Source organism: Spermophilus citellus, assembly GCF_964194105.1.
Source record: "Spermophilus citellus genome assembly, chromosome: 4".
NCBI classification, from domain to species: Eukaryota; Metazoa; Chordata; class Mammalia; order Rodentia; family Sciuridae; genus Spermophilus; species Spermophilus citellus.
In genome coordinates this window covers 214,435,722-214,462,594 of record NC_138185.1, presented here as the reverse complement: position 1 = coordinate 214,462,594, position 26,873 = coordinate 214,435,722, and the positions used below count along the sequence as shown (strand labels likewise).

Genomic DNA, 26,873 nt, shown 5'->3' with positions numbered 1-26,873 from the left:
GCCAGTGAAGATGAACTAAATCCTCATTTATTGTGGAAGAGGGAAAAGGCACAGGATTAATCAACAAATAGCGATAAAAGTGTATTATTTAAAGGTATAGAGATTGAAGAATATGAAAAATAACATCCCCCAAGAAAAGAGGAATGACAGTCCCCAGGGAGAAAAGGAGGATTGTGTGACCCGGGAGGCAAGAAGAGGAGAGCAAACAATGGGCCCTGGGCTCTGGTCTTTCATCCCAGTAACAATGAGTTTCAAGCTTTTACAACTGTTTTCCCGAGTTAGATTTTTAATTTGTACAACTAGTTCCCTGACTGCCCAACCAGCCTGCCCCAGTCTCCAACCACTAAGTCACACTAAGCATTCTGCTATGATCAACTCTCACTAAGACCTATAAAAAACAGACCCCTCCTGTACCCATTCACCATTTTCTCCCCTGAAAATATGCCATGCACTGCAGCTTACTACAGACTGCTTGCTGATCTGTCGAGTTCTGCTCCCATTTCGGCTATTTTTGCTGACAGAGATAACATCAGAAGAAATATCTAAGAAATAACCTGACTGCTTCTGAGGAACAAGGTGAGGTGGGGCAGTGTTTTTGCTGTCTGCACCCTGGTCGCTTGTCCTGTTGCTTTCCTCCTATACCGACCACCCTTCCCCAAACTCTCCTCTTAGTCTCTAATCCTAATGTCACAACTTATCTATTTATCAATTCAAAACCTTTCTCTGTTGTTTCTAATCAAGTAATATAAAAGGCATCATCTGATTCAAAGTCTCCACAGGTGTCTGTCCCAATTGCAGTCTTCCAGCCACTACAGAAAATGGTCCATTTTCCGACAGAACATTTGGAATTCATGTGCTGTGGAGATTCATAAAGAATGAGGAACTGCTTGAGGGTGGCTTGGGAATGATGGTGATATTACTATTGTAAGGGTCCGGCGAAACGTCGGAGAAGGAAAGACCACACGAGACTAGCTTCATGCAATGGCAAGGGGGATTTTTATTAGGGATCCGTTCCAACGCGTTGGGACTCTGTGCTCACTCAAGAAGGGAGAGCAGCCCAGAGCCCAGAGCAGAGGTCAAGCAGAGCATAAGTACACTTTTTGGAGAGGGTGGGGGGTTTTGCATACATCAGAACAAATCATCATGAGGCGCGGGGACATTGAACAACAATTCTGATACATGATTAGTCCATTCATTGGCGGGAACAGTTTGGGCAGGGGTGATTGGTCACTTCCAAGTGGGGCACACATTCAAACTGATTGGTCCTGGGGCCTGGATGCCTACATGCCATGTTACCTGGAGCCCTTAGCTATTAAACAACCAGGGAATCAATGGAGATATTTACTGAGCAGGTCCTGCATTGTCCTAACAAGTTTACAGACATTACAGGTTCCGGGGATAGCAGGGGAATTGTAACAATAAACTTTTACCTTTTAGCCCAGGCCTTGTAATCTAGAAGCTTTACAATGCCCTAGTCTTTTACACTTTAACTCAGACTTTTGCAGCTTAGAATCAGCTTAGAAATTTTACCCTTACACTATTCATTTTAGTTTTTAAAATTTTTTTGATAGTTATGGATGGACAGAATGCCTTTATTTTATTTATTTTTATGTGGTGCTAAGGATTGAACTCAGTGCCTCACACATGCTAGGCAAGTGCTCTGCCACTGATTTTGCCCTCATTTTGCATTTTTTTTAAGAGAGAGTGAGAGAGGAGGGAGAGAGAGAGAGAGAGAGAGAATTTTTTTTTTAATATTTATTTTTTAGTTCTCGGCGGACACAACATCTTTGTTGGTATGTGGTGCTGAGGATCGAACCCGGGCTGCACGCATGCCAGGTGAGCACGCATGCCAGGCGAGCGCGCTACCGCCTGAGCCACATTCCCAGCCCCCATTTTCTTTTTTAATATTTATTTTTTAGTTGTAGTTGGACAGAATACCTTTATTTTTTATTTATTTATTTTTATGTGGTGCTGAGGATCGAACCCAGGGCCTTGCACGTGCTAGGCGAGCGCTCTACCGCTGAGCCACAACCCCAGCCCCTCATTTTGCGTTTTCTATTGCTGTGTATCAAATGACCACAACTAAGTATCTTAAAACAACACTCATTTATTTTATTTTTCATTGTTTTTGGTACCAGGGGTTGAACCTAGGAACATTCAGCCACTGAGCCCCGTCCTCAGCCCTATCTTATATTTTATTTAGAGATAGGGTCTCACTGAGTTGCTGAGTACCTCACCATTGCTGAGGCTGGCTTTGAACCCACAACCCTCCTGCCTCAGCGCCCCAAGCTGCTGGGATTACAGGTGTGTGCCACTGCACCTGGCACAACACTCATTTATGACTTCCCAGTTCTGTGAGTCAGGACTTCTCACAGCTCAGGCTCTGCTCACAATCTCACGAAGCTGACATCAAGGTGGTTGACAGGCAGGGCTCTTACCTGAAGGTTCTGGAGAAGAGCCTCCTCCAGACGCATTCAGGTGTTTGGGTATATTTGGGTGCTCACTGCTGTAGGGCCGAGGTCTTTGTTGTCTTGCTGATCATTGGCAAGGGGTTGCTCCTGGCTCCTGGAGGCCGCTCTCAGGGCCTTTCTGTGTGGCCCCTCCCATTTTCTAAGCCAACAGCAGGCTCTGGAATTGAAGACTTTTTTTGTGCTTCGGATCTCTGGGAATTCGTTTACTCTATCAATTGGAGACAACTCTTAACTGTTGTGATAAAGTTAGGCCTACTCAGAAAAATCTCCCAATTTTCAAGTCAAATAATTAGTAACTTAATCATATCTCCAAAATCCTTCTTGCCACTTAATGTAAGGATAACACCTGAGGACAAAGCTAATGAGGAGGGCCATCTCATCATTCTACCACATTACTCAAGAAAAGTGACTCTTATTTTTATAGAGGATGCATTTTGATATAAAAGCACAGAAAAGTACAAAGAGGAACTTGTTTGAAGTGCACCAAATCGCACTTCCTGGCAACAGTGGTCCACATTTGGAATATATCATCTGAATGGATCCCTGCGTGTAGAAACAAAGCAGGAAGATCAATCAGTGATGGTGGGGTTTTACTCAATTATTTTTAAGTAAAATTAAGTTTAATGATACATAAAAAAAGAAACTGAAGGAGAATGAAAAAAAATCACTGTATCCCAGTTGAATGTCTCTATGCTACAAAAATTCTTAAAATATTTACTTTAAAGAAAAACTACTACAGATATCATCAAGAAGTTGGCATCACATTTGCTTAAAAATGTTGCAGTTCATGCACTTCTTTCTTTCTTTTTGGCACTGGGGATTGAACCCAGGGGTGCTTAACCACTGAGCCACATCCCTAGCTGTTTTATATTTTATTTAGAGACAGGGTCTAGCTAAGTTGCTTAGGGCCTCAGTAAGTTGCTGAGGCTGGCTTTGAACTTGCCATCCTCCTGCCTCAGCCTTCCAAGCTGCTGGGATCATAAGCATGTGCCACTGCACCGGCTTGGGCATTTCATTTTTAAGAGTGGGATTATTTCCCAGCCTGTAAAGATGGGTAAATGTATATGCTTAGAAGTCCTTCCACTGCCCTTTCTCCTCACTTCTCAATTTTTGTGTAGTATATAATTATTCTTACAGTCTAAGAGCTCTTAATGTGTACATTTTTAAAAACCATAAGTCCCACAGCTCTTTTGTCCTCGTTCTATATTTAAAACAAATCAAAACCCACCTTCAGTATTTTCTTGGAATCTTCCTCCCTCCTCATGATTTCTATATTCTGGTTTCTCTCTTGGTTGACTGATTTCAGATAAAGAACTTTCCCCAAGCTTGTGAAACCCTGAGTTCATTCATGCTCAGGTAGGTCTGTCAACAGCCTTTATGCTTCAGGGAACCCTCGGCAGAGCAGTGGTGAACCACACCACAGCTTGCTTATGGGGCTGTGCTTTCACACTGCCTCCAGTCTCACTTAGGTCTCACTTAGGTCTCTCCTACTGATCTGTTCTGAGGCTTCTTCAGGAATCCCAATTCAGATGCATATTGGATCACGTTGTTTATTCTCCTTAACTACTGACTTTTGTAGTTGTTTTTATTTCTGTGTTCTATTGTGTTTTCACTTGTTTATTCTGGTTTCAGTAGAGTCTAAAATGGCTTCCTGCCACTTGGTTTCTTTCTTCTTTTGTTGTTCTAGAATTCCTTATTTGTACCCCTTCTCTTTGAGTTTTTTTTTTTTTTATTTCAGAAAGAGATAGCTTTGTAATTTCTCTGATGCAATGGAGAATTATTTGTTAAATAGCACAGGAAAAGGTAGAGGCAGCAACACCTTTACTTAGGTGTACTTCCAACTCTGTTTCTCTCCAGGAGAGAATGCCTCAGATTCTCAGGCACTGGTGCTGAGGGGTTACCCGGGTCCCTCACAAAGCCCAAGGCTCTCTGAGTTCTGGTCTAGCAATGGCCTCACCCTTACATCTGTAGAAGAGCTTGGGTTGGGGGCCAGGACCCAGACCACAGAAATAAATAACTGCCTGTCGGGTTTCTTCCTGATTTTGATCTTCCCTGTTATCATATGGATTCTTTTATTTTTTTTATTGTTGGTTGTTCTTGATATATCATATTTCACACTTTGATTCAAGTGGGTTATGAACTCCCATTTTTACCCCGTATACAGATTGCAGAATCACATCAGTTACACTTTCATTGATTTACATATTGCCATACTAGTGTCTGTTGTATTCTGCTGCCTTTCCTATCCTCTACTACCCCCCCCTCCCCTCCCTCATATGGATTCTTTACAGAAACACTACCTGTTTCTCTTGTGAAGCCCTTTGGAGCTAAACTAAGTCATCTGAGTATCATGTCCACAATTTTTGCCTTATCCACATATCACCCCTATTAAAACGAATATTCTTTATATCAACTTCCAATTTTCATTTATTTGAAAAGGAAGTATATTATGTCACAAATGGAAAATCAGTAACGCTTGCCATGAACAGAAAGTAACTGTTAAAATAAATGCAATGAACACAAAACAACAGAATGTTCTAGCTGGATACATTGTCTGCTGGGAGCTAAGTCTGAGGTCTTATTTTTCTTGCTAGAAATAAAGATCCTTACAAATTGGAGAAAAGCTAAAGGTTACCGGCATCAAATAGACTTTCCTCTTGATGTAACCAAATTAAAGGACAGCTAAACTGGGCTGGGGATGTGGCTCAAGCAGTAGCGCGCTTGCCTGGCATGCGTGCGGGTTCGATCCTCAGCACCACATACCAACAAAGATGTTGTGTCCGCCGAGAACTAAAAAATAAATATTAAAAATTCTCTCTCTCTCTCCTCTCTCACTCTCTCTCTAAAAAAAAAAAAAGGACAGCTAAACTAAAAAGAATCACTTTTTTTTAAAAATTGTTGCTTAATATAGCTGATCAACTGTCCAGGCACCACCTCGTCTTGTGGCATACAAGCCCCCTTGGGAAACACCACCCCAAACCAAGAATCAGTGATTTGGTTCCTGATGACTGAATGTCAATAACATCTAAGGAAATACATTTCCTGCTCGAGGCTCTCGGCAGTGCCTGTCTACTCTCGGCATTTTACCAGTTTTACAGTATCTGGTAGGCATATTTCATGGTTTGTGGTTTGAGGTTCTGAGAGTTTCCTTGTTTCATTAAAAAATGGGGCTTTTCTTTTTAAGCTTTGCTTTTTGTGTTGCTTCTAAAGATTTCAAAGGAGGTGAAAGGAAGGGCAAGATGTCTTTACTGCCTTCCCGGGGGTATGCTGTATGAGTGATGTGTCCCGGTGCTCTGGTTGTCCCAGGTTCGCAGAGGTGGAGCCACTTTTCATACTGGAGTCTCCTGATGCAGCCTCGCGCTCACAACCAACCACCTTTGAAAGGTTTCCACGGATTGCAGGTACTCTATGAGGTAGCAGAAGGCAGAGTGAGAAAACTGCTTTCTGGACAGCTTTCCTTCACGTCTGCGAACTCAGGTGCGGTGCACCTTCCCAACATCCTGACATCAGCGTAGTGGGAGCCTGAAAACGTTCACAGTGGATAGATGTCTTCACCAAGGGTGAACTTGACACCCCTTAACTGTGTTGGTCTCCACATGCTGCAGCAAGTCCCTGAAACTTAATGAATCCATGTCACACAGCAAAGGTTCTGACAGCCTCAACAGTATCAAGATATTGATGCTGCAGTGTTTGAGTTTTTGAAAGGTGTTCTTTCTTGTCTGAGTATACATTGAGTGTCTTACAGAGCTACTTAAAGGGGGAGGGAATGGTGTGCTGGGCCTCTGGCGTTTCCCAGGTCTTGTACATCCAAAGGTGAGGAGCTCACACTGCCTGAAAGATGAGATTTCTCAAGTCTGAGTGGCTCCCAGCCATCCAGACCCCTCCCGCTCCGCTCAGCCCCCACCCCAAAGAAGGGGGTGCAGTCAAGGATCAGCAAGGCTACAGAGAAGGGGGTCACAGCCACAGACCACAACCCGAGGGGCTGAGCAGAGACGCCTACTCCGACACGAGCTAGAGGAAGTCAGTTTCTGAGAGGAACAAACATATTTTCAGTTTTTTTTTTTCTTTTCCTCTGTTACTCTCCTCAGTCTTACCAGAAACCTGGTTTTCCCCTGGACAACCTCCTTTTCCCAGGCCTGTTGCCTCTACTTGTCCATCGCTCAGGGCTGGGGGGAAGTGATGACTTCCTCAGTTCCAGTTGAGACATCCAAACCTTGGTTCACTGTCTGATCCCCCATCATTTTCCTCCCTTGATGCCACACATCCCCTCACACCACTCATTGGCTAAATCGCCACCCATCTATTTTATTTGGTGTTTTGGTCTCAGGTCTATAATTTTTCTTTCTTACCTTATCTAGCACTGTCACTGCCTCTGATAGGTTGCTGGTTTTTCAAAATTCCAACTGGCTCTTATTTACCATCCACTGCTCTAATGGCTGTACAACAGAGTTGGGCATTGTAAGCTTGGCTGTCCCTTACACTCATTTGGGAGCTTAAAAAAAAAAAAAAAAAACAAACAAAGTCTACACCCCACCCCAGGTTAATTAAATTACATTTTCCCTTTCCCTTCTTTCCTTCTCTCTGCCCTCACCCCCTTTCACAGGCCAGGTGGGAATTCCATTGTGCAGCTGAAGTTGGAAACTTAGCTCTGCTAGCTCCAGTTTCTAGCCTCCATCTCTTCCCCCAGGCTAGCCTTTCCTTTTAGATTAAATGCCTGCTCAGCCCACTTGGGCCTCAGGGTCATTCGTTTCAACCAGGTGGTTGCCCAGCTGCTAATCTCCAGCCCCCGGGGGGGGGGGGGGGGGGGGAACCTAAATTGCTAGAGAAAGGCACTTACCAATCCTGATTCTGCTTTCTAACTTCACTTGAGCCCCCAGAGGTAGTAGCAATTATCCAAGCTGGCTCACTGTACTTATTTCCCCAGTGGCTATTCCAAACTGTTTCCACTACCTTCCAATCTCTTTCCATCTCCCTATTGCTCAGCACAATGCTTGCATCTGTGAAGAAATTCCTCCTATATATGTGCACACTTGGTGCTCACAGGGCTTTTTTTTTTATCTGCTTTACTATGCTTATTAAGTTTTGTGACTCTTCTGTAATTTTAAAACTACTTGAAAATGAAAAGCAAAATAAAAATAGCAAAACCAGGAAACTTCCTGGATCCCTCCAGCCAGGACCTTCTTAACTTTTCTTCTAGGCAAACTTCTTGAAACAAAGGTGTCTACACATACCTATCACCCAGGGCACCATGTTGGCAAATCTGTTAGATCTTTCCAGACCCTATCTAAAATGACCTCTCAGGACATTTGACACAACTGACCACTCCCTACTTCCTGCAAAACTTTGGCTTCTGAAATTTGGGGAAAAAAAAATCTCCAAGCTTTCCTGCTTCATCTCAGGCTCCACCTTCTCATTCCAATTTCTCAATGTTGAAATTCTTTAGGCTTCAGTCCTGGGCTCTTCTTCTCTTCCTGCTTCAGTTTCTCCCCAGGTAATCTCCTTCATAACTCTGGTCTCAAATGCCATCTACATGAAAGTGGATTCCTGAATTTATATCTCTATCCTAGGTCTTTCTTCAGAGCTCCAGATGCAGACCTCTATATAATTAATATTGGTCATGGATGTCTCAAATTAAACTCCTGATATCACTCTGGATGCTCTTCCTTTAATCTGCCCTTCTCACGAAATTGTTCTATTATCTTCCTCCGTTCTCCTAGTCACTCATGCTAGAAACTCTGGTATCATTTCAGACACCTTTTTTCTCATCACCCATCAAATGCAATCTTTCATGAAGTCCAAAATATATACCCAGAAGTTCTGTTTCTGTTTTTCTCTCTCTGTACTGCAACCACATTCATCTTTTTCCCAGACTACATGGATGGTCTCCTAACTGGTCTCCCAGTATCATCTCTTGCTGTTCCTGTTCAGTCATCACACACTCATCACAGTGACCTTTTGGAAATACTACTCCAATTATGTTACTCCCCTGTTTAAACGCCTTCCATCGCTTTCCACACATATTAATAAGACTAACCATACACTCAAGTATTGATCTCCACCTATCTGTCTCATCTCATCCCTTGCTCACTGTATTAAGGCTCCATTGGCTTTCTTTAAATCTCTCAAATGCAAAATGCTCTTTGCCTGTGTCAAGACATCTCCCTAAAATCTTCCTTTCCCTTAACAATTCATCCGTGAAATCATCGGTGTAGGCTAGAGGATGCTTTGGTAGCAAACCATCCTAACATCTCAAAGTTTATACCTGAAAAGACTCAGGTCCCACAGTCTGAAGCGGGTCAGGTGGTTCTTCTTCAAGTGGAAACTCAGGAGTTTAGGGTTCTTCTAAACTGTGGCACCCTCAAACCCAAAATGTGGCCTTTTTGGTTGCTGTGTAAATAGAAGAGAGTGTGGGTGATCACGCATGGAGTTTTCTGGCTCCACCTGAAAATGGCATACCTCATGTCTGCCCACAACCCACTGGACAGATCAGGGTCATATGATCATAACCCAACTGAAAAACTAGGCAAAATCAAAAAAGGGGTAAAAAATAAAGCGGAGGGTCTTCCTGTCTGTGCAGGAAGAGGAAATGAGATCGGTGAGAATTCAGGCCCCTCTGTGCCACATCCTGGTTAATCTTCACATCTTTAAAGACTCAGCTGAAATAATACTTCCTTACTAAGGTTTTCCAGTAACCCCAATCCTAAATTAGGCATTCCTGATATAGTCTTTGTAGTATGTTATAGTTTTCCTTTATGGCATGGTCATAATGGAAAATTTACTTTTCTTCATGTGATTATTTAATATGTATTTCTGTCCTTAGATTGCGGGCTTTATAAGTATAAAAATTGAGTCTGTTTTGCTCTCATTGTGTCCCTAACACCTATCGCAGTATTTGGCATATGATTGGCGTAAAGTGGTTGAGTGAGCAAATAAATGAACAATTGCACACAGTCATTGCCTGGCTCCAAATAGCACAAGTAGACAGTCATGGTGCATGAAGTGCGATGTGGTAAATGTCCCAGGAAAGTGAACTCAGGGAGCTGTGACACAATCTGAGGAGCCCAAGATCTCTCTGCTTTCTTTTCCCTGGCAATCTTCTGTAGGAGTCTGCCAACTATGGCCTATAGGCCCCATTGCCTGTTTTATTTTTTTTAATGGCACATGATCTAAGTATGATTTAAAAATTTTTAAGTGGTTAAATATGAATTAAAAGACATGGGACAATTACATGAAGTTCAAATTTCAATGTCCATAAAAAAGTCTTATTGAAACACATATTATTAATAAACTAATAGGTTTATTAGTTTATTAATAATATGTTTATTACTAATTAATAGTACGTTTATTTAGTAAACATGCATATGGCTTTCCAGCTACAAGGCAGAATCAAGCAGTTATGAATGAAGACATATGACCCACAGAGTTTAAAATATTTGCTGTCTGGCCCTTAACAAAAGATGTGCTGGCTTCCAATCTAATCCACACTTAGTTTAAAAGGTGACTTTTATGTGAATTATGTTCAAGTATACGTCTTTATGCCTCTCCTTTTTCAGTTCTCATGTCTACTATCAGAAATTAGGCACCCCTTTTTAAATTAATTTTTAAAATTTGTATATGACAGCAGAACGCATTACAATTCTTATTACACATATAGAGCACAATTTTTCATATCTCTGGTTGTATACAAAGTATATTCAAACCAATTCATATATGTACTTTGGATAATAATATCCACCACATTCCACCATCATTTCTAACCTCATGCCCCCTCCCTTCCCTAAGGCCCCTTTTAATTCTAACCTCCCAACAGTATCCTTTCTCTGCGGTCTCTCTCCTCTTTCCTTAAGTCCATCCATTTCACTATAATCAAAGCTAGGTCTCATGAGAACAGTTTTGATATTATAACTGCTGTTTGAGGTTTCCCATTGTGTACTAAACAAAATCTGCAGTTTGGCATAGAACTGAGGATTCTCCATTGCCTTATCTTTCCAGCTGTTTCTCTTACATCCTACTTCCATCTAACCTTATCAATCACTTCACCTACTCTCGCTTTCTCTACTTCAGGCCTAGGCTCACAGTTACCCTTTCTGTGTGAAACGTCTGCTGCTGGCAGTTGGTTATCTTAAACACCAACTTGCCCTAAAAGTCTTTCCCAGCCCCTCCTCTGAGAATAATTACTGCCATCTGTGCGATTCTGTAACGTTTTGGACTGTACGATTGTTTTATTTCAAATTCTGCTTTATGGTTTCCTGTGTATATACACAGATTGTCGGTTTCTCACGTTCTATTGAAAGCTGCTTAGGGAAAGGAATTGAACTCTATTTTATTATCTCTGTGTCCTTTTGGCGTCCGGGAAGGGTCCGGTAAAATTATAAAAAAATTTTTTTCAAAATTTCTCAGGGGGAACTGGACTGTAAATTTTTGTACCAAGAACCACTTGCATTTAAGTATAAAATTTGCTTAACTTGTTTAGGGTTCACTAGAACGAGAAACACCTTTGTATACGCATTCGTCCAGGCAGTCACACACCTGCGGATCGCAGCCTGGGACCCTCTGGTTTGTCTGCAAACACGTGGGTGACAAGCGATTCTCTTCAGGTCCCTCCTCTGTCCACGGTGATTGGCGGACCATACGCTCCAATCATCCCTCCCCGCCTCTTTCAGCAGTAGCCAATCACAGACCCCGAGCGCCTCCTGACTACTAGACACTGTTTACTAACAGATCGAAGCTGGGGAATAAGGGGTGTGACTGTTCTAGGAGGTCAGGGAAGGGAAGGTGTTGACTGCGCGTGCGCACCACAGGCAGTGGGCGGGGCAGAATCTAGGGTCTCACCAATCCGAGTGGCCGCGCTTCTCCCTCTCCTGCCTCCCCGCCAAGCAACAACAATTCGAGGAGCGGGGCGGGGCGTCTAGTGAAACGTCAGAGCAGGATGCCCAATGGAAGCCGGCGCTGGCAGACGCGCGCGCCTTGCGCCCAATGAGCGGTGACAGCTCGAATGGCTCCTCTACCTTGTTGGCTGTGGGCGGAGCGGCCTGGAGGAGGAGGCGGTGGAGCAGGGGGCGGCTTGGTTGCGCGGTACTAGCGGTGCCCGCCGTAGGGGGAGGAGGCGGAGGAGCCAGCCGTGCGGCCAGAGCGGGAAAGAGACTCGTCTTCGCGTCCGACTTGTGAAGCCGCCGCACCCCGGCTCCTGGGGCTGCAGCAAGGGCTGTGCGGGGACGGGCGTCCGCTGTCTCCCGGGTTCCCCTCAGAGCGACCCGCGGGATCGGAAAAAGGGAGAAGATGGAGGAGGGCGGCAGCGGCGGCGCCGCCGCGGGCACCAGCGGGGACGGCGGCGACAGCGGCGAGCAGCTCCTAACTGTCAAGCACGAGCTGCGGACCGGTAAGCGACCCTGCCCTCTGCCGGCCGGACCCGGCGCGGGGTCGCGCCCCGGGGGACTGGCGGGGTCCCGCGCGGGCCGGGGGCGGGACTCGCTGGCGGGGCGGGAGCCGGGGGTCTCGGGAGGTCCCGGGAGGTGGGCGCGCGCCCTGGGGAGGCGGCCGAAAGTTTTCCCGAGCCCGGGAGGCGGCGGCGGACGCGGGGCGGCGGGGCCCTGGAGGCTGTGGACCGCTGCCTGCGGCACTGGTCTCCGAGGATGCTTTCGCGCCCCCCTTCCCGCTCAGGTGACACATCTGTCACTGCATCCTGTCTAGGACGAAAGGTGCGCTTTCCTCTGCGCGAGGTGAGCAGCGCCTGGGTTTGGAGCGTGACTCACTTCTCCACGCCCCTTGAGGTGGTCCCGGCTGGGGGTTAGGAACCGTCCCGTGAGAACTGCGGTCCTGTGACATAGAAACCCAGGGGGTGTCTCCGCTTTAGCCAGTCTAGACTGGGGAGATAAAGAGGCTTCGCCGGCTCCTGGGATTGAGTGCTTTTATTTGCAATTGTCGTGAAATACTATACTTGGCCTTGAGTTTCTTTCAAAGGTCTCTTGAGATGCAGGCTCTGTAAAGCTCTGGGTGAAAGGGACTAAGGAGCAGGCTTTGATCCCACATTCTAATGTTTGTGATCACTAGAGTTGTTCTGAGTCTTATACTTAAATTACTTTTTCATTGTGTAAGTCCAGGTTTATGATTTTGGAAAATGCTTATCTGGACCAATCAGTACAGTTTGGGTACAATTGTGTTTGTAGAGCTCAATCTCCTATTGGAGATACGTTTTCATTTCTGAACAGATAATACATTTTAACAAAAAAAAATCTTTGGTCTTTATTATTACATATTATTGTGAGCATTTAGGATTTTTTGTTACTGCTTCTTTTCATATTGAAATATTCTTTTATTATGTAGACACAAAGCTTAAATGGCAGTTTTCAGGGGTACACCTAGTACACTTTATTTCTGTTTTGAACAGATCATAAAGGTGGCTCTGTTACACAGTTATTGTTATTTCTGATGATATTGCTGATTAGTATTCCATTGGATGCCATTGTGGTCACTTAACATAAGAGATGTCAAATTAATGCTTGCTTGCTTCTTTCTCCTCTTCCTCCTCCTCCTCCTCCTCCTTCTTCTGGCTACCACTCAGGGGCACTCAACCACTATGCCACATGCCACATCCTCAGCCCTATTTTGTATTTTGTTTAGAGACACGGTCTCAACTGAGTTGCTTAGTGCCTGACTGTTGCTGAGGCTGGCTTTGAACTCATGATTTTCCTGCCTCAGCCTCCTGACTTGCTGGGATTACAGGTGTGGCCACTGGGCCTGGATCAATTTCATGCTTTCCTGATTCAACATTTTTAAACATTGTGGTTTTGGACATTGTCAATCTGTTATATATCTTGAACCAGTCACTCTATAATATTTTTGAGTTCCTAACATAACCTTTGTAGTTTCTGTTGGCTTGGTTTTTCTCTTTTGATTTTATGGACCACTGATGTTTTCAAAGGGCTATTAGATCATTTACTTAATACATATATGTTTGGTGTTAATATCTGATTTGCACCAGGCTCAGTGTCTAGAACTTTCTGTGTGATTTTTTTCCTTATCTTACATAATGATTCACTGCTTTATATGTACAGAATCATACCATACAGCAAAAAATACTTGAAGTCATGTGCTCCTCATCCATTGACCATGATGCAACAAGGAGCTTTTGCTCTATGACCGTCCAAGGAGCAACTTGCTTGTTATTAGTAGTCAACCAACTGCTCAATTTCTGGATTTTGCAAACAATGCTAGTTTTGTAGAAAACAATGAGTACTGCTTTATTTCCCTTTCTCCACTAACTGTGTGAATCATCAGCAAGTTTGCATTTTAGAAATTTTTTCTGCTGGTTGATGAGGTTATACTGAATTCATTAGTGTTGTTAACTGTCAAAGGAAATGAGCAGTCATTTTGATTTATTGCTGAACACTGGAACAACTGACCGGACATAGTGGTCAAAACCACTGTTAAAATAAAACTTGAAAGAGTCACTCATCTTGAGCCAACTGTGCTCATTTTAGCGCAGGATGCTATAATAGTCACCAAAGTAATTTGATCTGATGTGGTCCCTTCTCAAATTGTGGACAAGTGCATAGTCATATCAGGTTGGTTGTTGACGATTGCCTTTTTTTGTGCAAGACACTACCCTGTGTGCTTTAGGATGAATTAAAAATCAATAAAAGTCAGTGTAAAGACATGGGAATTGCTGCAGTTATGTAGATTAAATAGCATAGCACACCTGGGCATGGAATTGGAAGACATAATGATTCCCAGCTCTGCTACTTACTAGCTGTGTAGACTTGGGCAAGTCGCTTCATTTATTTCAGACTCACTTCTTTCATCTACAAAATGAGAGGATTGAATGAGACATAGTTGAAAAAATGCTAAGCACTTTGCTTAACTTACAATAAGTGGGCACTCAGGAAATGCTGGTTGAATGGAAACCCAGGAATCACTGCACAACAATATCTTATTGTAAGGTGTCCATATTAACTCTGTGTATACTGGAAAGAAAATCACTCATTTGATTAGCCTATGCCACATTGCCTGGCTGTTATCTTTTTCTGTATTTCTTTTTCTCTAACAGAGCATAAGTGATCCTTATAATAATTCATTTACTTATATGCATTAGACTATAAGGTCCATGGGTAAGACACCATGTCTTTGATCTATTTGTAGCCCCTGGCATATAGTAGTTACTCATATTTGTTGAATGAAATCATCAAATGGATGAAAATAAGGAACACATCTAATAGTATATCATATTCCCAGTGCCTTGCAGATGTTAGGTGGCTGATAAATGATGATAGTGACAATAAAAGCTAAAGAATGCAGAGTATAGGATTGAGTTAAATGGCAATTTCTTGAGCACTTTCTGTCTTTTAGCCTAGATAGTATCAGTACCAAAAATGACTAAGAAAATGTTCTGCCCTTTGTCATAGTATAATAATAGTGGGATGTGCACAATATAAAGTTGCCAAAGAGCAATTGAGACTTTTAAACAATCAGAGCATTGGGTTATCTTACTCATTTATGCAGTAAGTATTTTATTGCTTATGTTCTGGATGCTGTTTTAGATACTAGAGTTACAAGACATATGTGGTCTCTCTACTAGAAGGACATCAGCTGCATCAGGCATTGATGGAAGCAGAGGTGTAGATTGTCTGTCGTCTCTTGAATCTCTGCTTTTGTATATGTGATAGTTTTGTCCTTCTCCTTGGAAGTCCAGCTTCTCCCACATGGAAAGATGCTGCTGACAGTTCCCAAGTTTTACATCTTAAATTTTTAGGTGCTAGAAAGACACTGGACCTTTTCTAAGCTTATAAAAATGTCAGGGAAGGACAGTATTGTCTTGGCTTTGGTTAGGTGTCCACATTTGGTTCATTGAACTAAGGTCAGGGGAAGGGATCATGTTCTGCTAAGGTGATAGCAACTGTAGTAACGTGGATGGGGCAAACTAAACTCTCTGAAGAGAGAATGTTGCTGGGAAGACATTTCCTTAGTTGCTTGTCATTAGGAGAGACAGCCTTAACACTCAGGAGAGGGCTGACAGGAGGGTTGTCTATTGGGTTATAATGAATTACTGTAAATCCTAAAGGTTTAAAGCAACATGATTTCTTTGGATCATGAATTTGAGAGTTCCTTAGCTTGGTGGTTCTGACTCAGCGACACTCATGAGGTGGTAATCATGATGTTGACCAGGACTGCCTTCAACTGAAGACTTGTCTGCGGCTGGTTGTTCCCTTCTAAGAGGGCTCACTCACATGTTTTTGTCAGGCTGTTTCAGCTCCTTGTCACATGGGCCTCTCCATTGGGTGGCTTGAGTGTCCTTATGACATGGCAGCTAGTTTCTCCCAGAACAAGCTATCCAGGAGGGAAAAAGCAAGGCGAAAGCCATGGTGTCTTTTTTGTTAAATGGTTCTGTTGGGATGTCGTCTGTATACTGTATGGTATACTTTCCTGTTTTAAGTGTACAATTCAGTGTATTTTAGTAAAGTTAGAGATATATAATGATTGCTACAATCTAATTTTAGAACACTTCCATTACCTAAAAAAGAAACCTCCTACCTGTCACCCTCCATTCCCACTACCCAGCTCCAGCCTTAGGCAACAACTAATGTATTTTCTGTTTCTATATATTTGCCTATTATGAATTTTATTATAGTAGAATCATACAATTGTGGTCTTTTGTAACTATCTTTTTTTGTTAAACATTGTGTCTTCAAAATTCATCCCCATTATTTTATTGATAGATTGTATTTTTTTGTATTAGATGTATCATATTTTAAAATTCATTCCTCAGTTAATTGACATTTGGGTTGTTTCCCTTTTGGCTATGTAAATAATGTTGCTCTTCACATTTGTAGACAAATTTTTGTGTGGACCTGTGTCTTTATTTCTCTTGTGTATTACCTACAGTATAAAATTGCTGGGTCACCTGAGAACTATTTTACCAAGTGACTGTACCATTTTATGTTCCCTCCAGCAATGCATGAAGGCCTCAATTTCTCCATAGCCCAGCCAATGTTTATTATTTCCTTTTTGATTTTTGTCGTTGTAGGAGGGGTGAAGCAGTATTTCCTTATTTTTTTTTAATATTCATTTTTTAGTTGTAGTTGGACACAATACCTTCATTTTATTTATTTATTTTTATGTGGTGCTAAGGATTGAATGCAGGGCCTCACATGTGCTAGGTGAGTGCTCCACCACTGAGCCAGCCCCTCTTTATGGTTTTGATGTTTCATTTTTCTAATGATGTTGAACATCCTTTCATGCACTTACTGACCATTTGTATATTTTTTGGAGAAATATTTATTCCAATCCTTTGCTCATTTTTTTAAATTGGCTAATTTGTCTTATTTTATTATTGAGATTTCTTTATTCTAGATGCAAGTACCTTGTCAGCTGTATGAGTACAAATATTTTCTCTTATAAAGTAAGTTGGCCTTTCATTTTTTTGATGGTGTCCTGAGAAGTGTGAAAGTCTTAATTTGATGAAATCTAATTTTTCTCTTTTTCCTCCATTTTTTTTCTTATGTGTGTTTAAAAAATCATTATCTAAAACAAGCTCATAAGAACTCATGCTTCTGTTTTTCTCTAAGAGTTTTATAACTTAAGCTCTTTTATGATTTTAGATCTATGAATTAGAGCTATGATGAATATTGAGCAAATTGCTGTACATGATCTGAGGTAATGTCCAGATCCATTGTTTTGCCTGTGGATATCCAGTTGTCAAATCACCATTTGTTGAAAAGACTCTTCTTTCTCCCATTTAATTGTATTGGCACCCTTGTTGAAAATCAATTAACCATAGATGTATGGTTTGTTTATTTTAGATTCTCAGTTCTGTTCTATTGATCTGTTTGTCCTTTCTTAAGTACCACACTACTGTGTCTTACCAAGTATGTTTGAAATAAGAATGTATGTCTTCCAACTTTGTTGTTCTTTGTGTGTGTGTGTGTTGAGGGGTAGTACTTTCAATGGAACCTAGGGCTTCACACATGGTTAGACAAGTGCTCTACCACTGAGCTACATCCCCAGCCACCACCACCCCTTCTTCCAGTTTGAAATCTTACTTTGAGACATGGTCTTGCTAAATTGCCAACCTGGCCTTAAACTTGCAATTCTTTTGCCTCTGCCTCCCAATAGCCAAAATTATACCATGCTTGGCAAACTTGGTCTTTCTTTTTCAAGATTGTTATTCTGGGTCCATTGATTTTCCATATGAATTTCAGAATCAGCTTTTCAGTTTCTGCAAAGAAGCTAGCTGGGTGAAGTTCTGACAGGGATTGAATTGAACTCATAGATCAATTTTGGGAGTGTTGCTGTCTTAGCAGTGTTAAGTTTCCTGATTGCTGCACAGGAATATCTTTTATTGAGGTCTTCTTTCATGTCTTTAAATGATGTTCTGTCATTTTCGGAGTTTGTACTATTTAGTTAAATTTATTCCCAAGTGATGCTATTGTAAAAGAAATTATTGTCTTTAATTCCTTTTTCGGATTATTCTTTGCAAATGTGTAGAGATCTTTGTGTCCTGCAACCTTTATTAGCTTAGTAGTTTTTTAGTGGATGCCTTAGGATTTTTTTTTTATTTACAAGATCATATCTGAGAATAGAGGTGGTTTCACTTCTTCATTTCTAATCTGTATGCTTTTGTTTACTTTCTTTGTTTAATTGCCCTGACTAGCACCTTAAAAACAGTGTTCAGTAGCATTGTCAAGAATAGACATCCTTGTTTTATCCCTGACCCTGGGGCAGAGCACTAGTTTTCCATCACCAAGTGTAAGGATAGCTGTGGGATTTCCATAGATGCCCTTTATCAGATTGAGAGAGTGTCTTTCTATTTCTAGTTTGTTTGGTGTTTTGTCATGAAAGGGTTTTGGACTTTGTCACATGCATCTGTTGAGATGATTGTGTGTTTTTATTTTTTTTTTTTTTGTTTTGTTGGTGTGATTTATTACATGGATTAATTTTTGAATGTTAAGCTAACCTTGAATTCCTGGGGTAAATCCTTTGTGGGCCTGGTATATAATCCTTTTTATATGTTTGTTAGCATATTGTTGAGGATTTCTGTGTCTGTATTCATAAAAGATACTTTTAGTTTTCTTTCCTTCCCCTTGCCCCACCCCTTCCTTTTCCTTCTTACCTGTTTGGTTTCTGGCATCCATATTGAAGGTCTTTTAACAGAGGTCAGGGGATGGGCTAAAACTACTGATTCTGCTGAGCCCAGGTTTTCTTATCCAGAAAGTAAAGGTGTTGGACCTAGTGAAAGCTGGTGTTCTGAGGATTTTTATGGAATAGAAGAAAGTCAGGAGCTATGCTTTAATTTTAAAGATCATTCTGTTTTACTGAAGAGTTTATGTAGAAACCCACTGATAAACAATAGTTCCCTGCTGCTTTTTGAATATGGCTCTATTTATAAGGATTTAATTTGAGTTAGTTCTTTTTTCTTTTTAATTTTTTTGTAGTTGTAGATGGACAGCATGTCTTTATTTTATTTGTTTATTTTTATGTGGTGCTGAGGGTCGAGCTCAGTGACACACATGTAAGGCAAGCACTCTGCCACTGAGTTACAGCCCCAGCCCTGTAGTTAGTTCTTTAGAAATACAACCATCATGTATAGTAAAAGATATTCAGATTTCAGTGACAGTCTCAGTTATCTGTGAGTATGATGCAGCTCTCCTTTTTACACTAAACATACACAAATATATTTTTGTGGATGTATATGTTTTTATAGTACTTGTTTTTTTAATGATTTCTTTACTTTGAGGCAAGTAGACAGAACTTGTGCTCTGTCTTTAGTTTTATAGATACATTGAGAAAGTTAAAAATATGAATAGGTTATTGACAGTACCCTAGCTGATTCCCTAGACCCCCCAAAATTTCCTTTTAATTTTCTATAACGAATTTCAGAGATTGAGAAAATGATTTATTTGGGCAAAGAATGGCATCTGAGCCTTTATGTCAAAGAGATTCAAATGAATAGAGGTTGTATTACTTCTTCCTTTCCATTCTGGATGTATTTGTGGGGGAAAGACCTCTGTAATAAGTCTAGTTACAGGAACCCATCTGTTTATCATCTATTTATCAATCACATAAAATATATAAGATATTGCATTGAGATATCAGGGCAATAAACAGGATCAAGTAAGGTTAATCTTGCACCCAAGGATTTCAACTCCCCCAGGACACATATGACCTAGGTAGAGTCCTGAGGGCCATTTGTTAGACCAATGCTTTCATGGAGAGAGGAGCCCAGCCTTGCCCTCCAAAAGGTCCCACAAGGTTGGGGGAAGAAAACAAAGATCAATACAGTATGTTGAGTCTGTAGTAAGAGCTCAGTTGCTCTAATCACCAAAGAGAAAAAGAGAGCACCTTGGAATCCAAGCTTCTGGAGACCAAGGTAATTTGATTGGCAGGAGCAATTTTTCCCTTTAATAAGAAACTGACAGTTGGGGACAGCTCTTCTAGGGAAAGTCTGATAACATCACACGTTGGTTGAAGCTTCACAGTTAAAAACACTGATACGAGATCCTGCAATCTGTACATGTGGAAAAATGAGAATTCATACCCTATTTGAATCAAATGTATGATATGTCAAGATCATTGTATTGTCTTGAACAACTAATAATAAAAAAAAAAAGAGATGTTGATCCTCAAATGCAGGGGGAGAGGGGAGATTGTCCCAGTTACTGCCTTTGAGCTCTGTCATGACTTCCAGATATATCAAATGATATATCAAATGTATGAGCACTCCTGCATTTATCTTGTTTGAGTGACTAGGGTCCAACATAGATTCTTGTCTTCCTTGTGTTTGTTTTTAGCAGTGTCCCTTTTAGTTAGGTGTAGTTCCTTTCTCTGAAATTCAATTGGATTCTCTGAACTTCACACATTCCTAGATTTGTGAGTGAATGATCTCACTTTAAAAAAAAAAATTCTCTAAGACATTCTTCCAGGGGCTGGGGCTTGGGCTCAGTGGTAGCGTACTTGCCTGTTATGTGTGAGGCACTGGGTTCGATTCTCAGCACCGTGTATAAATAAATAAAAAAATAAAGATCTATCAACAACTAAAAAAAATATATTAAAAAAAAGACATTCTTCTGTACTGTAGGATAATTCGGAGATAGAGTTCCGAAGTTTTAGTGCAGTACTTGGTATTGCAGTTATTTCACACTCAAGTTTTGTTATATAATCAGTGTGTTCTTGACCAAAACAAAAACTAAACACAAAGCACAAGTTCTGTCTACTCTCCTCAAAGTAAAGAAAGCATAAAAAAGGAGCAAAATTATTTATTGTGTAAATAATATTTTTGTATATCAAATTATTTGGAATATAGAAAGTGAACTTAGTACTTAAAAGAATTCTGTTATTTGCGCTTATATTTTTTAAAAAACTCTTGATTCTGTTTTCCATTTGTGCCTCTTACTGTTAAGGAGATTTTTCTGACACACCATTCTTATAATTTAAGTTGCTGCAAAGAGGTAAATGAAATTTTCTGAGGTAGGATGAATAATGACCCCTCTTCTCCTGCCAAAGATGCCCACATCCTAAACCTGGACCCCTGTGAATATGTTAAATATTCCATGGCAGAAGTGCATTTGCAGATGGGTAGAATAGCCTGGATTATCCAGGGGAGTCCAGTGTAATCACATAGGAAGGTAGAAGGGCGAGGGGAGAAGGGGAAAGAAGCAGGGGGAAGCAGGGGGAATGTCACCATGAGGAAGCAGATGAAGTAATGCCATTGCTGGAAGGGGCCATGAGCCGAGGAATGCAGGAAGCTTTTAGAAGCTGGGAACAGATTTTTTTTTTTTTTTAATAATAATCTAGAATTTATTTATTTATTTATTTTTTAAAAGAGAGAGTGAGAGAGGAGAGAGAGAGAGAGAGAGAGAGAGAATTTTCCAACATTTATTTTCTAGTTCTCGGCGGACACAACATCTTTGTTGGTATGTGGTGCTGAGGATCAAACCCGGGCCGCACGAACGCCAGGCGAGCGTGCTACCGCTTGAGCCACATCCCCAGCCCCTGGGAACAGATTTTCCCCCTAGTCTCAAAGGAACACAGCTCTGCTGTCACCCTAATTTTAGCTCCATTAGACCCAGTTTCAGACTTCTGATTTCCAGAACTGTAAGAAACAAATTTGTGTTGTTAATAAATCATCAAGTTTATATTCAACTTCTATAGCAGCAATAGGAAACGAGTACCTGTTGCTTAAGATTGAATGAGCCAAGGGATAATTTTGCTTCAGGCATGGGTGACTAACATAATGGGAGGCAGTCAGTCATTTAAACAACTATTTTAATAGGGAAGGGCAATGAGTATTCTTCTGGGGTAGGACTGTGCTGTTTCTCTAAGGAAGCATCCTTGCTGTGTTGCTGCTGACCACCTGTTTTATTTTTCATAGGAACACTCTGCAGTAGATCCCTGGGAACACGTACTTTATCAAGTTGGTGGCATGAAAGCATCCAGTCTCAGGCTCATAGCATGTAAACCTGTGATTAGGCATGTCTTATTTTTTTTAGTATTTCTAACTGTAGATGGACAAAATACCTTTATTTTTTTTAATTTTTACATGGTGCTAAGGATGGAACCCAGTGCTTCACACATGCTAGGCAAGCACTGTGCCACTAAGCCACAACCCCAGCCCAGGGTATGTGTCTTGAATCTCCTCCTGTGTTCTTTTGTGTTCTTTTTCTTAATTTTCTGGTTTCTTAATTAATCTTAGGAATTTGCCTTCAATCTTTTCTAGACCAAGGCAAGGATTTATTAAATATGAAATTAAGTAAGTACATTTATATTTAAACATATGTGTACATAAAGTAATATAGAAAACATGAGAATGCTTTTTACTTTCTATTCAGTGTTTTGATTCTTAAGTAGAATCTTTATCATAATGTTCATGCTATTTTTACATTTCTTCTAAAGAGAGAAAAGAGAGTCCTCTAATTAATTAGTAGCACTTTTGATGTTTGAAAAAAATATGATAAATCAATAAAATAGAGGCATACTTAAAATAATTCTAGAGGCAAAAAGGTGGAGATGGATAGAGGGCTCTCTTTGAACTATGCAGTTTCCTGCAAGGTGGAATATCCCATCTTTAGCTGGAAAGTTCAGTCAACTGAAGCCCTCTGTATTCTAACCAAATCAATAATCTAAAGTAGGAGTAGGTGTTTTTCCAAGGGGAAAAATTATTTAAAATAGGTAATAAGGATAAGGATGTACTTTGTTTCTAAATATGGTGCTGTGGCGGCGGGGGGGGGGGCATGAACACTGAATTTTAACAGTGTATTTGAACAAACCCACTCTCATGATCTTATGCTTGCTTTTCCTTTATACTTATGTCATTTGTTTATAAGGAAACATCATAATTAGGGCCAGAATGGAGTAAATCTAATGCGGCCACACACAAATGAAACTCATAACTTGGACCTAATTTTGCTATGTATAAATTGGGTACAATAGTCACAGTTTTATTTATCTGCCAATTATCATTGAATTCCTACTGTGTGTTTCACACTGTCCTAAATGCTATGTTTAGAAGGAATACATTAAACCTGGCTTTTATCATCACTGAATAATACTTGAGAGAGACATTAAATACACAATCACATAACTAGCTCTACAGTTGCAGTTGTGATACTGAAGATGTACGGGTTCTGTGAGGGAGCCTAACTGAGTGGCCTCACAGGGTGTAAGGGATGAGTGGAGCCTTCTGTGGAGCCATCAAAACCCTGTGTGGTGATTACTTTCTTCTTATTCTAATTTTATACATGGGGAAACTGAAAACTTCTACTTACCCAGAAAGTAAGTAGAAGAATTGGTTTTAAAACCCAAGCAGACTGTCCTGAGGTCCCACTCATACCAAGTGCTCATGCAGATGAATATGGGCCAGGAGCTCCAAAAAGAGGTCTGGGCGGGATAAGAATCCTGGCATCATTGGCATGTAAATGACATTTCAAGTCAAGGTAGTAGATGAGAACACCTTAGAAGAGATCGAAGAAAGGAAGAAGACTTAGACCTGAGCCCAGAAAACCCCCAAGATGTAGAGAATGGATACAAAAGGAGTGGCCAAGAAAGGACACAGAGAGGGAGGAGCCAGGAGAAAAGCTGGAGACCACCTGGGGAGTTGTGCTGTCTTGGGAGCCCAGGAGAGAGGTGCTAGGGCTGGAGGTGGGTACATAGTCCACGGACCCCTGTGCACAGGGGGAGAGGTGATGATGCTGAAGTCCTATGTCAGGGGTGTGCAGGATGAGAATACACAGGTGCATTTGGTGGCAGGAGGATGTGGAGTTTTGAAGGCATGATTTTTTTTTTTCTGGGTGTTATGAAGAAAAGGCAATTCTTTATTCAAGAAAAATAGCTTCACTGTTTTAAAGAATTGTTATTCTGATCTTTTAAAAAAATTCCTAGATACAGGAAAATCACCCAGAAAGTTGACACAAAGCTTACATAATGTACAAGAAAAATTTGTGTGATGTTGTGGAACAGCTTCCAGAAAAAGGTTTTCAGGCCCAGCAATGGAAATGCTCCTGTGCTTTCTGCAGAGGTCATTTCCCTGAACATGTTCTCTGGATCATGCCAAAATTCTTAGTAAGCTTAATGTTCTGTTTCTTATTTTGAAGTGTTTTATATTTAGTTCAGTTCTTCTAAATTAAATTTATTTGGTGCATGTATTGGAAAAAAAGGCTGTTTGTAACCGCTTTATAAGCATTTGTGTTCTTATTGACTCAGTTTTCATATTGGCTCAGTCATGTAATTCCAAAATCACTCGGAGAAGTAAACACTGCTGTTTTATACACCAGAAGTACAGTGTGTCTTCAAGGTAAGTGACTCCAGCAATGAAAGTGGGCAGCATTGTTTTAAAGTACACAGATAATAAATGTAACTTTGTTCTGCCTCCAGCAGAATGCTGTCCAGAGGCATGGTTTTGAGGCCCAACCACAACTCTAAACAGCTTCAGAGCAGCTTACCACCTGGCAGTAAAAAGGAACCTAATGTGCCAGCTCTTTAGCTTATTTTACACTTCTCCTGCCTTCACTAGAATTGGGCTAATTGGACCCTCTGGACAGGAATTAGGGTTTTTAGTTCAGAGTAATGTATGTGCTGTCAGCACTATACTGGATACCACCTAAGCTAAACTGCAGCTTATCTAATAATTTGCTTTATAAATAATTTTCCCCCTGACAATAAGGAAGAAAAAAATAGCAGAAAAAGATTTTTTTCTCACTGCATACAATTGTCACCTTTTGACTGAAACTAAATTAGTCTGAGAAGCTTATGTTTTTTAGTGTGGAATAAGAAAAGGCAAGGTTGTATAAGAAAAGCTATTTTATAACCTTATTAGCTTGGTCCCAGGAAATGAGATGGTAAATACATGTTTTCTAGTTGGTATATTAAAAACAAATCTGAGCATATGAAATAGATTCAAGTCAGGTTGTCAGGCTGTGTTCTGCACTGATTTTTAAATCTTCTACTTCCTCAGACTTCACTCATCTCTCTCCTTTCCCTGATCCCCAAACTCTCCTTCCCACAGACACATTTGAGTCCTCCTGTAAAGAATGATGATAACACTAAGCCCTCTGTGGTGGTTGTCATCGTCTTTCCTCTGGGGGTTGAAGGCATGGTTGACACAGCTCTTTCTGCCTCTCCATCTCTGCCCAGTCTTTGATGTGCTTTGGCATCAGGCTTCTGTTGCAGCCACTGCCCCCAAATGGTTAGTAACTCACCAAAGTTCCTGTCTCTCTGTTTCTTAGTCTGGTGAAAAGTCTCAGTTGAATATAACTCTGCTTCTTTAGAGTCAGCAGCTGGTGCCCAGTGTGGTCTTGGCCTCCCTTTCCTAGTGACAGACTCTGCTCGGCTCCCTGGTTCTTCCCTCTTGCTGACTGCCCCTCTCTTTCCGCTGCCTGCTGTCTCTCTGCTTCTTGTGGAAGGATCTGTCCTCCATTCCTGTGCTTCCTGAGAGGTCAGGGTGTTATCATGGCTTCATTTATCATCCAAGTCTCTGTCTTCAGCTTAGATCTCTTTTTTTGCATTCCTCATCAGACACTCCCAACAGCCCACTGGACACAAAACATCTGGCCATCCACAGGTAACCTTAGTCACTCAAGTTTTTCCTCCAGCTCTCCTGGTTTTGTTTAGTGACATTGTCATTTCCCATCTTGCTAGGACCAGCTAGAAACATTCTAGACTTTCCTCTCTCACGTTCCCCGGCTTACTAACTGGCTTTGCCAGTTGTGTCAGCTGCAACTGTAAAATATCTCCTTTATTTGTTCCTTGCTCACTGTTGCCATTACCACAGTCTTTGTTCAGCGTGGAACCTAATGATAATTGCTCTCATTTGTTGAGCCTTGTGTGTCTCTGCCAAGCATTTCACATGTCTTATTTAATTCTCACAACACATCTGTTTGATGTCTACTAGAGCTGATACCTCTGGTGTACAACCTTTTGTCCTGTCTGCCTGGAGTTCAGCTGAAGCGGCAACAAGTAGTTCTGTGTTGGTGTCCACTCATTTCAGGTTGATGCATCTACCTTCAAGCACACAAGCTGCACATTTTCCACTTTCTGCCCTGGGACTTTGATTCCTGCTCCAAAGCTTAGGACCCTGTAGGGAGCAGGCTCAGTAAGTACAAATGTAACATCCCAGAAGCATTAGGGGTTAACGTCCCACTGGGGCAACCATCAACTAATGGGGTATGGGAACTGGTAATAAACTCTTCTCTGTATTGATTCAAGGGTGGAAAATTCCATAAATTCTTCAGAAGGTCCAGATTAGATTGGGTTGATAAGGCATTCCTGTTTTGGTTTTTCCTTATTCCCTATTTTTACTCTCAATTTCTCCTCTATCCTTCTCACTGGGATTCCCTTCCACAAAAACCACTTGCACATGTGTCTGGCTGTGACAGGTAATGCCGAAAGTGGCTCTAGAAAGTGTATCCTTGGATGGGATATTGGAATGTATTACTCATTGGTGAAACTGTAGTATGGACCCCATTGTTGGTGGCAGTAGATGCTGATAAACCCTGACATGTGTGGCAGCCCAGGTACTAAGACTCATACCTTTAGGGGATTAGAATATTGAATGGAAGGTAAAGGGTTGGGTTATGCAATAACTCCAGTAATAGAGTGGTGTGAGGACATTGGTGATTATTTGGCTCTGAGTTGACTGACCTCTTTTAGCTTTTGAAACCGTGAAAACAAGTTAGCTAGTTATCAATGCATCCTGTGAAAAGAGGGCTTCCATGACAGCATTTGGAAAGAACCTGTGGCCATTAGTCAAATTAAGCTAATAAAAAATAAGGCCCAGGATTTAATCATAGGGTAGCACAGCTGTATGCCTTTTGTGATGGTTTGTATGGTGTCTGCTGAGCTCAACTGGAGTGTTTCCTAAAACTCTCTTCTAGACTTTAGGACTGGCTGCAAGAAGCATTTTGAGTGATATTGGAG

General features: G+C 41.3%; 1 protein-coding gene across 3 annotated transcripts in view; it reads left to right on the top strand.

Moving 5' to 3' along the window:
• The first annotated feature begins 11,383 nt into the window (after window positions 1-11,383).
• The window catches only part of RPS6KA5 (ribosomal protein S6 kinase A5), a 185,110-nt gene continuing 169,620 nt past the window's right edge, over window positions 11,384-26,873 (top strand). For 2 of the 3 annotated variants that reach the window (XM_081288709.1, XM_081288710.1), the window contains exon 1: window positions 11,384-11,850. In XM_081288709.1, coding sequence (XP_081144835.1) covers window positions 11,751-11,850 — 100 coding nt within the window. In that variant the 5' untranslated portion in view covers window positions 11,384-11,750. The remainder of the gene's footprint in view (window positions 11,851-26,873) is intronic. The other variant, XM_081288708.1, reaches the window with a different exon arrangement.